Source organism: Oryx dammah, unplaced genomic scaffold (assembly GCF_014754425.2).
Source record: "Oryx dammah isolate SB20612 unplaced genomic scaffold, SCBI_Odam_1.1 HiC_scaffold_20, whole genome shotgun sequence".
Lineage (NCBI taxonomy): Eukaryota > Metazoa > Chordata > Mammalia > Artiodactyla > Bovidae > Oryx > Oryx dammah.
In genome coordinates this window covers 56,038,501-56,053,875 of record NW_024070204.1, presented here as the reverse complement: position 1 = coordinate 56,053,875, position 15,375 = coordinate 56,038,501, and the positions used below count along the sequence as shown (strand labels likewise).

The 15,375-nt window shown below is 38.3% G+C and overlaps 2 protein-coding genes across 3 annotated transcripts in view; both read right to left on the bottom strand.

Moving 5' to 3' along the window:
• The window catches only part of RNF180 (ring finger protein 180), a 246,060-nt gene that overhangs the window by 112,083 nt on the left and 118,602 nt on the right, over positions 1–15,375 (bottom strand). The gene's annotated exons all lie outside the window — the stretch shown is intronic.
• On the bottom strand, positions 9,605–10,470 carry LOC120879571 (coiled-coil-helix-coiled-coil-helix domain-containing protein 2). The gene has a single exon (XM_040262590.1). It carries the CDS (start codon positions 10,383–10,385, stop codon positions 9,924–9,926), a length of 462 nt encoding a protein of 153 aa, XP_040118524.1. The 5' UTR covers positions 10,386–10,470; the 3' UTR covers positions 9,605–9,923.

Sequence of the window (15,375 nt, the reverse complement as noted above, 5' to 3'; positions counted from 1 at the left end):
AATGTTGACTACTTCTGTGGTTAGTAGGAAAAAAAAACCTAGATTAGAATTGCTGTTTAAAAGGTCTTTAGCATTTTTAAAGTTTTAAAATAATGTTATAATTTTTAAAGAAAAAATCCTTTAAAAACATAGAAAAATGCATCAATACAGTATTTATATTAATCATTTGAAAACATGAAAAAATAAAATTTTTTTCTACAGAAAAATTTTAAATTACATTAAAGTGTAAATAGATTCAAATTCAGTTAGTATATGGCAGTTTGTATCCAAAACTATTTTTACTTCTTCTGCAACAGAGAATTAAAAAATGTCACTGGTTAAAAACAAACAAAAAGCCCCCAAAAGTGTTGGAGGGTATTTAGAAGAAAGGTCTACAATCTTTGGAACTCTTTCTATTTAATACCTGCAGGTATTTCTGAAGTATGTAGGTACATAGTCATGTATACATAACTATAATCTTATTTTTTAAATATGTTTGTTATAAAATGATTATGTATAATATTTAAAGTTTTTTAAAAGGGTGTACTGATGAGTCTTTAGTAGCTATATTTTAACTTTCTAATATATTTATTTACTTTTCAGAAAAAAAAATGTAATGCACACCATATTTAACTGAATTTCACTATTCAGAATAAAGCTGCTTCTTGGCAAAAGATGTTTGAATACTTTCTTTGAAATGAATTTGAGAAATAAATTACATAAAATGTGGAAAATAATGATAGATGACTAATAAATCACCTATGACCCCACTTCCCAAATAAAAACACTTAATATTTTATATGCTTTTATATTTTTCCTTTAATTTTAAGTACTAGATATAGTTATACAGTAGTTAAAATTATTGACTCTTTACATTTTCATTTATTATGACAGTTAAGAATTTTCTCATAAGATTAAATCTCTGAATAAACAGTAAATTTAAAGCCTGTATAATACTGATTTACTATGGTTTGCTTAAATAAACACCAATTATTAACTAGTAGTCTTTTCTCTTTTTAATTATTTCACATAACTTTTCTCTGCCTCAAGTGCTTGGTCACTGTGACAATTCTTTGAAATTATGATTAAAAATATGACAAACAAAAGCCCCAGGCCAGTTCTATCAAACATTTAGAGATGAGATAACACCTATCCATCTCAAACTCTAAAATTGCAGAGGGAGGAATACTCCCAAATTCATTTTACAAAGCCACCAAAACCAGACAAAGGTATCACACAAAAAAGAAAATTACAGGTCAATATCACTGATGAACATAGATGTAAAAGTCCTTAACAAAATATTAACAAATAGAATCCAACAACACATTAAAAAGATCATACACCATGATCACGTCTGGTTTATCCCAGGGATGCAAGAATTCTTCAAATGTGAAAATCAATCAATGTGATACACCGTATTAACAAATTGAGGGGTAAAAATCATCTAATAAATAATCTAATAGATGCAGAAAATGCTTTTGGCAAAATTCAGTACTCATTTATGATAAAGACTCTCCAGAAAGTGGGCATAGAGAGAACCTGTGCTGTGCTAATTCACTTCAATTGCTTCTGGACTCTTTGCGACCCTATGGATCATAGCCCACCAGGCTCCTTTGTTCAAGGGGACTCTCCATGTAAGAATACTGGAGTGGGTTGCCCTGGCCTCCTCCAGGGGATCCTCAGAGAACCTACTTCAACATAATAAAGGCCATATAAAACAAACCCACAACCACCATCATTCTCAAAGGAGAAAAACTGAAAGCACTTCCTCTGAGATCAGAAACAAGACAAAGGTACCCACTCTCACCACTATTATTCAACACAGTTTTGGAAGCCCTAGCCATGGCAATCAAAGAAAAAGAAACAAAAGGAATCTTTTCTCATTCATTTAGGTCTCAGTTCAAATGTTACCTAGGAGTCTTTCCCAGAAGATTCTGTCTAAATGAAAACAGCACCTTCTCATCCCTCCCCACAACCACACCAACAAAATTTAACTCTTTATCACCGGGGGTTAGAAAAGAAATGGGCAAATCACTTCATCAATTTAGGCTTCATCTTTCCTGTACATAAACAAGTAATTTGTTTTTTTTTAAAAACTAATTTACTTATACTCATGGCTTTTATAACATGATATTTGAAAAGGTTTGGTAATCTAAAATAGTTTTATCAGTATAGCATGTTATTATGACTTTTTAATGGTAGCTGTAATACACACACACACAGCATTTTTGTCCAGTAGTGCCAAGGACAAGAACGTCTCTGTGGTGACCCAAGGACTAAAGAGCAGATAAAACCAAGGAGGGTCTTAGAACACAAGAATGGAAAAACCGGATTCTGATCATTCTTCCCTCCCCAGTGTTGTAACTATCAACGGATTTCAGATTCTCCAGAGCAGTATAACTTGTCTCCCCTCCTACCCCACATGGGGAGAAGGTATTTGTCTTACTCTTCCCCTAACCAGTATACGTGCCTCATCCAATCATTAAATGACTCGCAAGACCCCTATCCCACTCCTTGTACCCTGAGTATAAAAGTGGACTAAGGACCCCCGTCCAAAGTCGGTTCTCCCTTGAGCTGGCCTGCTGTTCTAACAGCGTCTCCCATTCTAATAGACTTTATGTCTCATGTCTGGAAATTCTTTTCCAACCCATGCCCAGACCACAACAATCTCTAACACAGGTTTGTTTGTCCTTATTTACTTTAGCCTCTCTGAGTAAATTCCTGCTTCCAGTTATCAAAACAGCCTTGAGATCCTAGTAAAGGATAATATGATTAGAGATAAGAAGATAGAAGACCAGCAACTTGGTACAGGCTTTATCTCCATGGAAAGTCTGTACCAACAAAAAATAAGTCTTTGTATTACAATATAAAAATATTTTATGCTCTCAATAGTTTGGCTGGTAATTGGCTTTTTTGTGTAAATATCATAGCTCACTAAATTATGATTTAATGTAATACATAAAACAACTTTCATATGGTTTCTAAAAAGTACTATAAAACTTAACTATACTTACTTCCTGATTTGCTTTCTGATAAGGTTCCAGACTTGCCATGGGTAATAAAAACGGTTAACTCAAAATAATGTTCTCATGAGAATTAAGGAAAAAGCAGGAGCTGTGTTTTAACAGATTTTTAAACGAGCTTCAGTTATATCCTTTCCTGCCATTTCAAACTAACAGAAATGTCTTTAAAAGTTTGAAGGCCTAAGTAAATATATACATGATGTTTGTTCACAGAAGAGAAAAAACACTAACACTCTCCCAAGAAGTTTTTACTGCCTGTTAAAGCCTACAATCACTGCAGATGGTGACTGCAGCCATGAAATTAAAAGACACTCCTTGGAAGAAAAGTTATGACCAACCTAGAGAGCATATTCAAAAGCAGAGACATTACTTTGCCGACTAAGGTCCGTCTAGTGAGGGCTATGGTTTTTCCAGTGGTCATGTATGGATGTGAGAGTTGGACTTTGAAGAAGGCTGAGCGCTGAAGTATTGATGCTTTTGAACCGTGGTGTTGGAGAAGACTCTTGAGAGTCCCTTGGACTGCAAGGAGATCCAACCAGTCCATTCTGAAGGAGATCAACCCTGGGATTTCTTTGGAAGGAATGATGCTGAAGCTGAAACTCCAGTACTTTGGCCACCTCATGCGAAGAGTTGACTCATTGGAAAAGACTCTGATGCTGGGAGGGATTGGGGGCAGGAGGAGAAGGGGACGACAGAGGAGGAGATGGCTGGATGGCATCACTGACTTGATGGACGTGGGTCTGAGTGAACTCCGGGAGTTGGCAATGGACAGGGAGGCCTGGCGTGCTGTGATTCACGGGGTTGCAAAGAGTCGGACACGACTGAGCGACTGAACTGAACTGAACTGAAAGCCTACAAACAGTCTCTTTACACAACTCCAACTTTCTCTTCTTCACCTTATACTTCATTTTCTTCAACTTATTACAATCATTAATGTTCCATATATAGCACTTTCTTTCATACTGGAGAGTTTGTTCTCCCTAACTACAAATTAATGCCCCCTCCCCCAACCCCAACTCCCGAAGGAAATATATCCAGTAAAAGTAAATGTCATACTTTCACTTTTCTTTATTGTAGCTGATAACTTTTGATTTCCACTGGTACACTTCTTTATCTGGTAGATCACTATGATATTAACTGATGTTTAAGTCATGACTTAAAACTAAAGCAAACAAACAAAATAATAGGGATCAATCTCAGAATATGTGAATAGGACACAGAATCATGTTTCACCTGGAATGAAGATAAGGGTAAGAAAGAGCTCCAGACACCTACCTGTATGCCCAGTAGCGCTCCTGAAGTACTCTGACACTGTGAGACCTCATATTTTCCCAGGAAGTTTAATACACCTTATCCTGAAATTAAATCTCTTATTTTACAAGATATGAATTTCTCTGTTATCTCACACACAATTAATTGCAGATATAAGAAGCAGGCACACTAACCTCTGAGCCACCAGGGAAGTCCGAGGTACTCTTGTATATCCCAAAAAGTGTAGAGAATTCTCCACCTGAAATGGTGGGTCAACTGATATTCTGTAAACTGACTAGAAATGAGTCCATTCTGAGGATTACTCAGTAATGTTAGAGGAATGTAGTAAACCACTAATACTAGCTACCTTATATTTACATTGGGTTTTCCTGACTTCATTGGTCCCTAGTAACCTGATTTTTCAATTACTAGATTTGTATTGATACAAAAATAAATCTGGACATTTTTTAGGTTACCATTTAGGGCTTTCTATCTTTTTCAATGAACCTACCTTTTTGGTTGCCTCCTTTACTATTTTTCTACAGGTGATTTGCTCTGCAGGGAACAGGTCCTGTTTTCAAGTCTCTGTAGCCTTCTTTCCTTGCAACAGCTCTTTGTTGTGCCTCCTGTCAATTTTGTATTCAGTTTCTCATACACATATTGATAGTTAGCCCCTCTACTAGGTTGTAAGCTGAGAGGCAACCATGCCTTTCTTACCACTCTGTCATTATAAGCTTTTAAAACAGAGTGCTCTACAGTAGTAGGAGTTGGGTGTTCACTGAATGAATGAGCTAAATACAGCTTAAACAAAAAAAGATGCAGATTATCAAAACTCTGATTGTTTAAAAGATTTAATGTGCCTGAAAAAAGTGACCAGTAGAGTCAACTCAATAATTCAGAAGTGATTCAATCGTGAATTTCTCAGTTCCTATACTTTTTCTGATTTCTCATCTTTATACTATTTTATGTCTGTTTCCTTTTATCTTTCTCTTATATAATGATTATATTGCCTTTTTTTCTGTATGATTGACTAGTGTATTGGAATTAAGAATTTATTAAAATTTTATAGCCTGCCAGTTCATCAATCATAGAGATTTAGTTTCAAGTCTACTGATTACCATGTTTTTTTTTTTTTGTTTTTGTTGTTTGTTTGTTTCGTAACTCATTTCTTTGTGTAGGTCATGTCACAGGCCAGCAACTCTATGGCATCAACCTGGAGACTTCGAGTTTCTCCATAGTACTGATTGTTAGTATGTCAAAAAAAAGCGAAAGTTGCTCAGTGTGTGTGACTCTTTGTGACTCCATGGACTATAAAGTCCATGGAATTCTCTAGGCAAGAACACTGGAGTGGGTAGCCCTTCCTTTCTCCAGGGGATCTTCCCAACCCAGGGATTGAACCCAGGTCTCCTGCATTGTGGGTGGATTCTTTACCAGCTGAGCCACAAGGGAAGCATGTAAAAAAAAAATAAATGTTTCCAAAATATTTACTTGCTAATGTAAAAAGCCTCTTGATGAAAGTGAAAGAGGAGAGTGAAAAAGTTGGCTTAAAGCTCAACATTCAGAAAATGAAGATCATGGCATCTGGTCCCATCACTTCATGGCAAATAGATGGGGAAACAGTGGAAACAGTGTCAGACTCTATTTTGGGGGGCTCCAAAATCACTGCAGATAGTGATTGCAGCCATGAAATTAAAAGACACGTACTCCTTGGAAGGAAAGTTATGACCAACCTAGATAGCACATTCAAAAGCAGAGAGATTACTTTGCCAACAAAGTTCCATCTAGTCAAGGCTATGGTTTTTCCAGTGTTCATGTATGGCTGTGAGAGTTGGACTGTGAAGAAAGCTGAGCACCGAAGAACTGATGCTTTTGAACCGTGGTGCTGGAGAAGACTCTTGAGAGTCCCTTGGACTGCAAGGAGATCCAACCAGTCCATCCTAAAGGAGACCAGTCCTGGGTGTTCATTGGAAGGACTGATGCTGAGACTGAAACTCCAATACTTGGGCCACGTTATGCAAAGAGTTGACTCATTGGAAAAGACCCTGATGCTGGGAGGGGTTGGGGGCAGGAGGAGAAGGGGACGACAGAGGATGAGCTGGCTGGATGGCATCACCGACTCGATGCACATGTGTTTGGGTGAACTCCGGGAGTTGGTGATGGACAGGGAGGCCTGTCATGCTGTGATTCATGGGGTTGCAAAGAGTTGGACACAGCTGAGCAACTGAACTGAACTTAATGTAAATTATGCTATATCATTAAATTTCTGAGTCAAGTGAATCATCTTAGAAATTTTTTATAGAATAGAAAATTTCCTTTTAACTTTTCCACTAACAACTGTGACCCAGTGTTAAGCTACTTCTCCAATTTTCTTCATTTGAGAAATGTGGGATAAGAACAAAATGACATTTAAGCAACATCTGAGTTCTGATAATTTAACATTTAATTGTCTATTAGTCTTTCTGATTCTTATTTTATATAAAATTATGTTTATAAAGCTAGTTCAATATTTTAAAGACATATGGTTAGCTAAGAGCATTTTCACATATATTTTAATATTTTTAAGATTGTATAAATATAGTGATAACTTTTCTTGTGGGTCTCCATCTTGGTTTCTGCTTGTGCACTTATGATGTTTGTACCAGACTCCTTCTTATCTAGAAACATCAGTCATTCTATTAAGGCATTTCTCTAGTGAGTGCATACAGAATGCATTTACTACTCCCATTATTTACATATCTACCATACATACACAGGTGAAAAGAAGTTATACCATTTTAGTAGAAAGTAGAAAGAATTTATATCATTTTAATAGTAGATAGCAGTAATTTAACAGTAGAAAGAAGTTGTATCATTTTAGTAGAAAGTAATATTGGAAAGACTTTATTTGAATCACTGCAATGTAAGGAAAATCTCATAACTATTTTTTAAACATATGGCCTTTTCAATAAAGAGAGGATGTGTATCTCACTTTGTGGAAACTAGAAATTACATGCATAGATTATTATGTTTAGAACATTCCTATAATTTGGCTTTTCAGGAGGCTCAGTGGTAAAGAATCTCCCTACCAATGCTGGAGACACAGGTTCAATCCCTGGGTCAGGAAGATTCCCTGGAGAAGGGAATGGCAACCCACTGTAGTATTTTTGCCTGGAGAATCCCACAGACAGAGGAGCCTGATGGGCTATAGTTCATGGGGTCACAAAGAGTGAGTCATGACTGAGCAACTGAACATGGCATGTAATATGTACCTTATATCTAAATTTTCAAATGTCTAAAGAAAAAAGACATTAAATAAAATTAAAATAGCTCTCCATATATCATTATCATGATGATAATACTGTTTCTTACAAACAGTGAACTTATTTTACAAATTCAATAAAAGTGGACTGTGGATGAAACTATCCACTTGTTTCATAGGCTGGCTTTCTATGCTGTTCAAATTAAATTATTTAAAAAATAAAATGCTTGAAACAAAGATAGTGGATATTATTCATAAAAATAATGCTTAAATTTTATTTTCTCACCTGGAGTCTGACTGGGAGGTGGGGTATAATCTTTCATTCGCTGAAGACAGCAAGTGGGACAGGATCTCAATTGCTAAACACCCCCAAAGGAGGGTGGCTAGTTATCCAGATCACATTACCCAGGGCTATAATGCCTTTAATCTAACCTGGTATCGGTATTCAAAGGACTAGATATGAAAAATAGGGTGGTAAATGTTCCACGGCAGTGATTACAGTCCTGGCATTTCAGGGATTGTGTGTTTGACATAAACCTCCAGACATGGTAAGAGCGAGATTAAAGGGTCTAGCACTCAAAAGAAAGAGATAAAAGATGGATACAAAGTTAGTAAGGCATGATTTATGTAAATCAGAGCTCCAGTCTAAGCTGAAACATGAGTGGAAATCAGGAAGTCTACAGGTGGGCAGCTCAACAGAAGGCACAGACTATACTTGGTAGCAAGGCAGCTTTTGACCTATACTCTGGCACCTCATAATTTAACAGGCTTAGGAAGGATTGGTTCAGATGCAATGTGAGGCTGAGCTGGGTAAAACTTGGACAAGCAGAAATTACAGGTAAATTAAAACAGTCTCAATTATGTTTAGAGACCAACATTTATTTATTGTGGAAAATTAAAAGATACAGAAAAATACAAAGTAAAAATTAAAGCCACTATTAGCTAGATAATACTATATACATATGTATCTTCCTACTGTTTTCCCCTATGTATTGAAACACCTTAAAAAATTTTTAGAAAACAAAATTAATATATCCAATTAAAAATCTGCACTGCAAAGAAAATTATCAACACAATGAAAAGGCAATCCACTGGATGGTAGAATATATTTGCAAATCATATAACTGATAAGGGGGTAATATACAAAATATATAAAGAATTCATACAACTCAAATAGCAAAAAAACACACAAACAATCCAACTAAGAAATGGATAGAGGATCTGAAGAGACATTTTCAAAAGAAGAGATGCAAATGGAAAATAGGTATGTCACTAATTAACAGGTACATCATGAATCAAAACCACAATGAGATATCACCTTAAACCCATCAGAATGACTTTATCCAAAAGACAAGAAATTACAAGTGCTGGTGAGGATGTGGATTAAAGGGAACCCCTTGTGCACTGTTGGTAGGAATGTAAATTGTTGAAGTCCTTATGGAAATGTGAATGGTGGTTCCTTAAAAAATTAAAAATAGAACTACAATGTGACCCACTGATTCACTTCTGGGTGTTTGTCTGAAGAAAACAAAAGCAAATTCAAAAAGATATGTGTACCCCATGTTCACTGCAGCATTATTTTCAACAGCCAAGGTATGAAAAAACTGAGTATTCAAAGATGGATGAATGAACAAAGAAATTGGGTTATTTATAAATATACACACACACACACACACACACACAGAGGAATACTATTCAGACATAAAAAAGAAGGAAATCTTACCCTCTGTAACAACATGAAAGGACTTCAAGGGTATTATGCTAAGTGAAATAAGTTAGAGAAAGACAAATGCCAAATAATCCCACTTTATGTGAAATTTAAACAAGAAGAAATCAAGGTCATGGATACAGAGAACAGACTGGTGGCTGTCAAGAGGTGGGAAGGGTGGGAGAAATGGCTGAAGCAGGTCAAAAGGTATAAACTTCTACTCATAAAATAACAAAGTCATGAGGATGTAATGTACAGCATGATGACTATTGTTAATAATACTGTATTTGTACGATGGAAAGTCGCTAAGAAACTAGATCAGAAAGTCTTTATCATAAGGAAAAAACCTTTTAAGTCCTATGTATGTATTCACAACAATTTCCAAATAAATTGAGATTTTTTTTATTTTTTTTTTTTTTTTTTTTTAGAAAGAAAATCATTTTATTCTAATCAATTCACAAACAATAACATCAGAAAAGCACGCTTAAGAGGCCACAACCGCCTCTTCTGCCCAATCCCAAACTCAATGCCATCTCAATGAACTTCTATATAGTGACAATGCCCTCTTCCACTGCAATCATGAAGCATAAAAGCTATTAATGACTAAGGAGAGGTTTAACGGGTGATCTCACACTTCACATCTTCACTACTAATTATACTTTAAATGCTAAATCAACATGGTCGCGAGAGGTGATTTTTCATGTCTTCAATTGGAACTTCTTGATTAAGCTAATCCGTTGGCCAATCTGCACTGTTTCAGCACCTCGCTGAAACCCTCACAAAGTTTAAGGTCACCCTGGCTCTGGGCACACTCCAAAAACTGTTTCACCTCATAGAAGCAGGGGCCATTCTGCTGCAGTTGTGCTGGCTGGGTTCCCTGAGGCTCCTGGTAAGTGATGTCAGGCCTTGCGGGTTCAGCACTGCTTCCTCCACTGAAGCCCCCAGTGATGGCGTGACCCAGAGTGTGGCCGACGGCAGAACCCACAGCCACGCCAGCAGCAGTGGTTGCCATCTGGGCCATCAGACCTGGCTGCCGGGGAGCAGCAGCAGGGGTGCCGACGGCAGACGGTGGAGCCACTGCTGGTGGCTGAGCTGCGGGCGCTGGCCTGGGCGCTGCTCTCATCTGAGGCGCGCGGCTGGCAGGAGGGGCCACGCGGGAAGTGCGGCTTCGGCTTCCACGAGGCATCTTGACTGTACTCCTAAGCGACGTCGACAGGCCTGAGACTCAGACACCCTGGAAGATTCTGCGAAGAGCGAGTGCGGAAGTTGGGAGGCCTGAGATTTTTTTAATGGAACAAAAAATATTGGCTGTGTTCTACTGCAGACTTGGGATTGTCTAGCACACCCTATGGGTCTGATTCTGTTGTGTTGTTTATTGTCTTTGAGCTATTTTACAACTCTGGAAGTGGTGGAAAACTGATTTAATGCAAATAATTCTTGAATATATAAAAGCATGATTTGTGTAATGTGGAATACATTTTATTATTGCACTGTGGATTTACCTGTTTGGCATAACTTTGTATATTCATTTCAGCATTGCTTACTGACTATATGTGTGGTACTATTAATTCTCATTTGAATCAGTTGTAACACCTTGCTGGCTTCCTCTTTAATTAGTTAAATAAAATTACTGACACATGTTCATTAAAAAAAAAACTATGTATTGTAACAGATGTCAACTAGATTTATTGAGCTAATCATTTCACAATACACATAAATATAGAATCATTATATTAATACATGTGAAACTAATATAATGTTACATGTCATTTATACATCAACTAAAAAATTCCTCCAAAATGAAAAAAAATCAAAATGAAGATTATCCTCTCTTTTGATATATTCTTTCCTAAAGGAGATATACATGTACAGATCTCTTCTATTAAAAACAAAACAAACAAACAAACAAAAAAAAACCCTTTGGATGCTACGTTTCCATCTAGCTACAATCACTTCCTTCTTTCCCTTTAGAATCAAGTTCCTGCAGAGGAAAGAATAGAATTTCTCCCTATTCTTTCCTACAACTCATTTAAAACTGCTGTAGCCAAAAGTTGTGTATTTATGAGCCAACTGCCAAATACAATAGTCTATTTTTAGTCCTCATTGTACTTGAAAACTCTGCAGCATTTAACATTGTTGGCCAATTTCTTCTCTTAAAATTATCCTTTTTAAGAATGCCACTTACATGGAATCTCATTTTAATTTCTAACCCTGTCTCCATTTCTGGCTTTTTTTCATTTGGCCACCCACTAAATGTTGGTATTGCGTAGTGCCTAGCCATGGACTTTTACATGTTCTCCTTGAGCAATCTCATCTTTACTTTCTATAGTTTTAGCTACTACCTGATATGCTGATGACTTAATAATCTCTACCTTTAGCCCACATCACTCTTCTAAACCACAAATCCATTCATCTATGGATATCTATTAATTTAGCAGATTTGGCAACCCACTCCAATATTCTTGCCTGGAGAATCCCATGGACAGAGGAGCCTGGCAGGCTACAGTTCACAGGGTCACAAAGAGTCGGACACGACTGAGCGACTTCACTTTCACTTTTCATCTCTCTATGGATTTGCCACCCAGGCATAGGAAAATATAACATGTTCAAAGGTAAGTTAAAATTTCCCTTAAACCTGAGCTTCATCCAATATCGTAGTGACCATGATCCAATTGTTACTCATCCAAAATGGAAAGTTACCATTTCTTTCATACTTTTCCTTTATTTTCATGTTCTACAACTTTCCAGTAATCTGTTCATATAAATTCCACTTGTTTAACAAGCATGTATTTTACTGCTCTTCTCCCTTCCCATTGTTAACTGCTTCAGTTCAACTCTCATAACCTGTGTGGGCTTAGAGTTTCCTTCTTTTTCACCATCCACATAGTTCATGCTCTATAGTACTGCCACACAAATCTGCCAGATCTTTCTAAATGGAATCTCAGATGCTGAGAACAAACTTACAGTTACCATGGAGGTAAGGGGAGGCGGGATGAATAGAGAGATTAGGACTGATGTATATGCACTACTATTTACAAAATCTGGATGCAGAGTTCCAAAGAATAGCAAAGAGAGATGAGAAAGCCTTCCTCAGTGATCAGTGCAAAGAAACAGAGGAAAACAGGAGAATGGGAACGACTATAGAGATCTCTTCAAGAAAATTAGAGAGACCAAAGGAACATTCCATTCAAAGATGGGCTCGATAAAGGACAGAAACAGTATCAACCTAACAGAAGCAGAAGATATATTAAGAAGAGGTGGCAAGAAAACACAGAAGAACTATACCAAAAAGATCTTCATGACTCAGATAACCACAATGGTGTGATCACTCACCTAGAGTCAGACATCCTGGAGCGTGAAGTCAAGTGGACCTTAGGAAGCATCACAAAGTTAGTGGAGGTGATGGAATTCCAGTTGACCTCTCTCAAATCCTAAAAGATGATGCTGTGAAAGTGGTGCACTCAATATGCCAACAAATTTGGAAAACTCAGCAGTGGCCACAGGACTGAAAAAGGTCAGTTTTCATTCCAATCCCAAAGAAAGGCAGTGCCAAAGAATGTTCAAACTACCACGCAATTGCACTCATCACGCTAGCAAAGTAATGCTCCAAATTCTCCTAGTGAGGTTTCAACAGTATGTGAACCAAGAACTTCCAGATATACAAGCTGGACTTAGAAAAGGCAGAGGAATGAGAGATCAAATTGCCGACATCCGTTGGATCGTAGAAAAAGCAAGAGAATTCCAGAAAAACATCTACTTCTGCTTCACTGACTACACTAAAGCCTTTGACTGTGTAGATCACGACAAACTGTGGAAAATTCTTCAAGACATGGGAATACCAGATCACCTTACCTGCCTCCTGAGAAGCCTGTATGCAGGTCAAGAAGCAACAGTTAAAACCGGACATGGAACAACAGACTGGTTCCAAATTGGGAAAGGAGTACATCAATATTGTATATTGTCACCCTGCTTATTTAACTTATATGCAGAGTATGTCATGTGAAATGCCAGGCTGGATGAAGTAAAAGCTGGAATCAAGATTGCAGGGAGAAACATCAATAACCTTAGATACAAAGATGACAACACTCTTACGGCAGAAAGCAAAGAGGAACTTAAGAGCCTCTTGATGAAAGTGAAAGAGGAGAGTGAAAGAGCTGGCTTAAAACTCAACATTCAAAAAACTAAGATCATGTCATCTCTTCCCATCACTTCACAGTAAATAGATGGAGAAACAATGGAAACAGAGACAGATTTTCTTTTCTTGGGCTCCAAAATCACTGCAGATGGTGACTGTAGCCATGAAATTAAAAGAAGCTTGCTCCTTGGAAGAAAAGCTATGACAAACCTAGACAGCCTATTAAAAAGCAGAGACATTACTTTACCGACAAAGGTGTGAAATGTTGCTGCTGGGAGCCTTGTCTTATGCCAGGATTCAGGAACTCTGGAGGAGAGGATTTCAATCTGAGTTCAAAGCAGCCTTGATTACTTGGAGATTTTGTGTAGAAAAGTATTATTAAAGTACAATAGAGACAGGGAAAGCTTCTGACTTACAGATCAGAAGGGGACATAAAAAGTGCCCTTTGCTAGTTTTTAGCAAGGTGTTTCATGTCTGTTAGAAAGCTATTAATCAGATAAGAGAGACACCTCAAGGCTGAAGGAGTTTTACCAGGCCCCTCCCCCACAATATGCATTTCTGAGATAGAATGGCAGAAGGTGTGTCATCCCCCCACCTCACCCCACCCTCTTGCCAGAAAACAATAGACAGGAATACTGATTTGTTGAGCCATTATCAGCCCAAGGTTTGAGAAAAGAAAGAAAGTTATTTTTAGGTGGAACCATTTTGAAGAGAGGCAAATTCCAAAGGAAATACATAGTTTCATAACAAAGTTTAAGAGATATATTTCCATAAGAAAAACCCATTGGTTAGCTCAAGGCAGAACCAGGTGTCATCAACACAGAATGACTTGGACAGTATTACCTCAGGGGTTCAAGGAAGTCTCTTTTAATTCCGTGTAGAGAAAGAAATGGCAACCCACTCCATATTCTTGCCTGGAGAATCCCAGGAATGGGAGCCTGGTGGGCTGCCATCTATGGGGTCGCACAGAGTCGGACACGACTGAAGTGACTTAGCAGAGAAGGAAAAGAAAAGGTCTGCCACTGGCAGTTTATTTCCTCCTGCAGCTTGGGGACCTCTGGCCTTCCTGCCTGTTACCCCCTCAGGTCCGTCTAGCCAAAGCTATGGTTTTTCCAGTAGTCATGTATGGATGTGAGAGTTGGGCCATAAAGAAAGCTGAGCAACAAAGAACCGATGCTTTTAAACTGTGGTGTTGGAGAAGACTCTTGAGAGTCCCTTGGACTCCAAGGACAAGGCACCATGCAAATGCCTAATCTGTAGACAGGCGGGGCATTGGGCTAAAGATTGACCAACCCGTGACAAGTCTCCTAGAACAGATTGCCCCAAATGCCATCAACTGGGACACTGGGCAGCACTCTGCCCTGGGGACCCAAGAGCCTCAAGGTCAAGTGCCAAGCCTTCCCTCACGATGGTTCAAGAGGACTGAAGCGGCCCACTCCAGCCAGCCTGCCTGTCACAGATAACCATCATGGGGCTGGAGCCAAGGGTGCAATTGGATGTGGCAGGTAGGTCCGAGAATTTCTTGGTTGACACAGGGGCTACCTACTCTGTCTTGATCTCCTACTCTGGAGCCTTCTCCTCCCAAACCTGTACCATTTTGGGTGCTACAGGAAAAGCAACTACTAAAAGATTCACCCGAGCACTTCTTTGTCTCTGGGATGGACAAATATTTTCCCACCAGTTTCTGGTGGTCCCTGAGTGTTCTCCCTTATTGGGAAGAGATATACTCACTAAATTGGGGACCACCCTTGTCATGGGAAGTTTTTCAGCCCCTAGAGCTCTACAGCTCTTGGTTTACTACTGAAGAACCCATTACACCTTCTCCAATAGAGAGGGACAAAAAATATGGAAAGACAAAATTAACCCCCAGGTGTGGGACCAGGGGATTCCTGGACGAGCCCACCAAGCTGAACCGGTCATCATTGTCCTCTGAGATCCCACTCGGTTTCCTAACTGGAAAAAATATCCCCTCAAAAGAGAGGCTCAGGAGGGACTACAGCCTTTAATAAATAAATTCCTTGCTTGTGGGCTATTGGTCCCC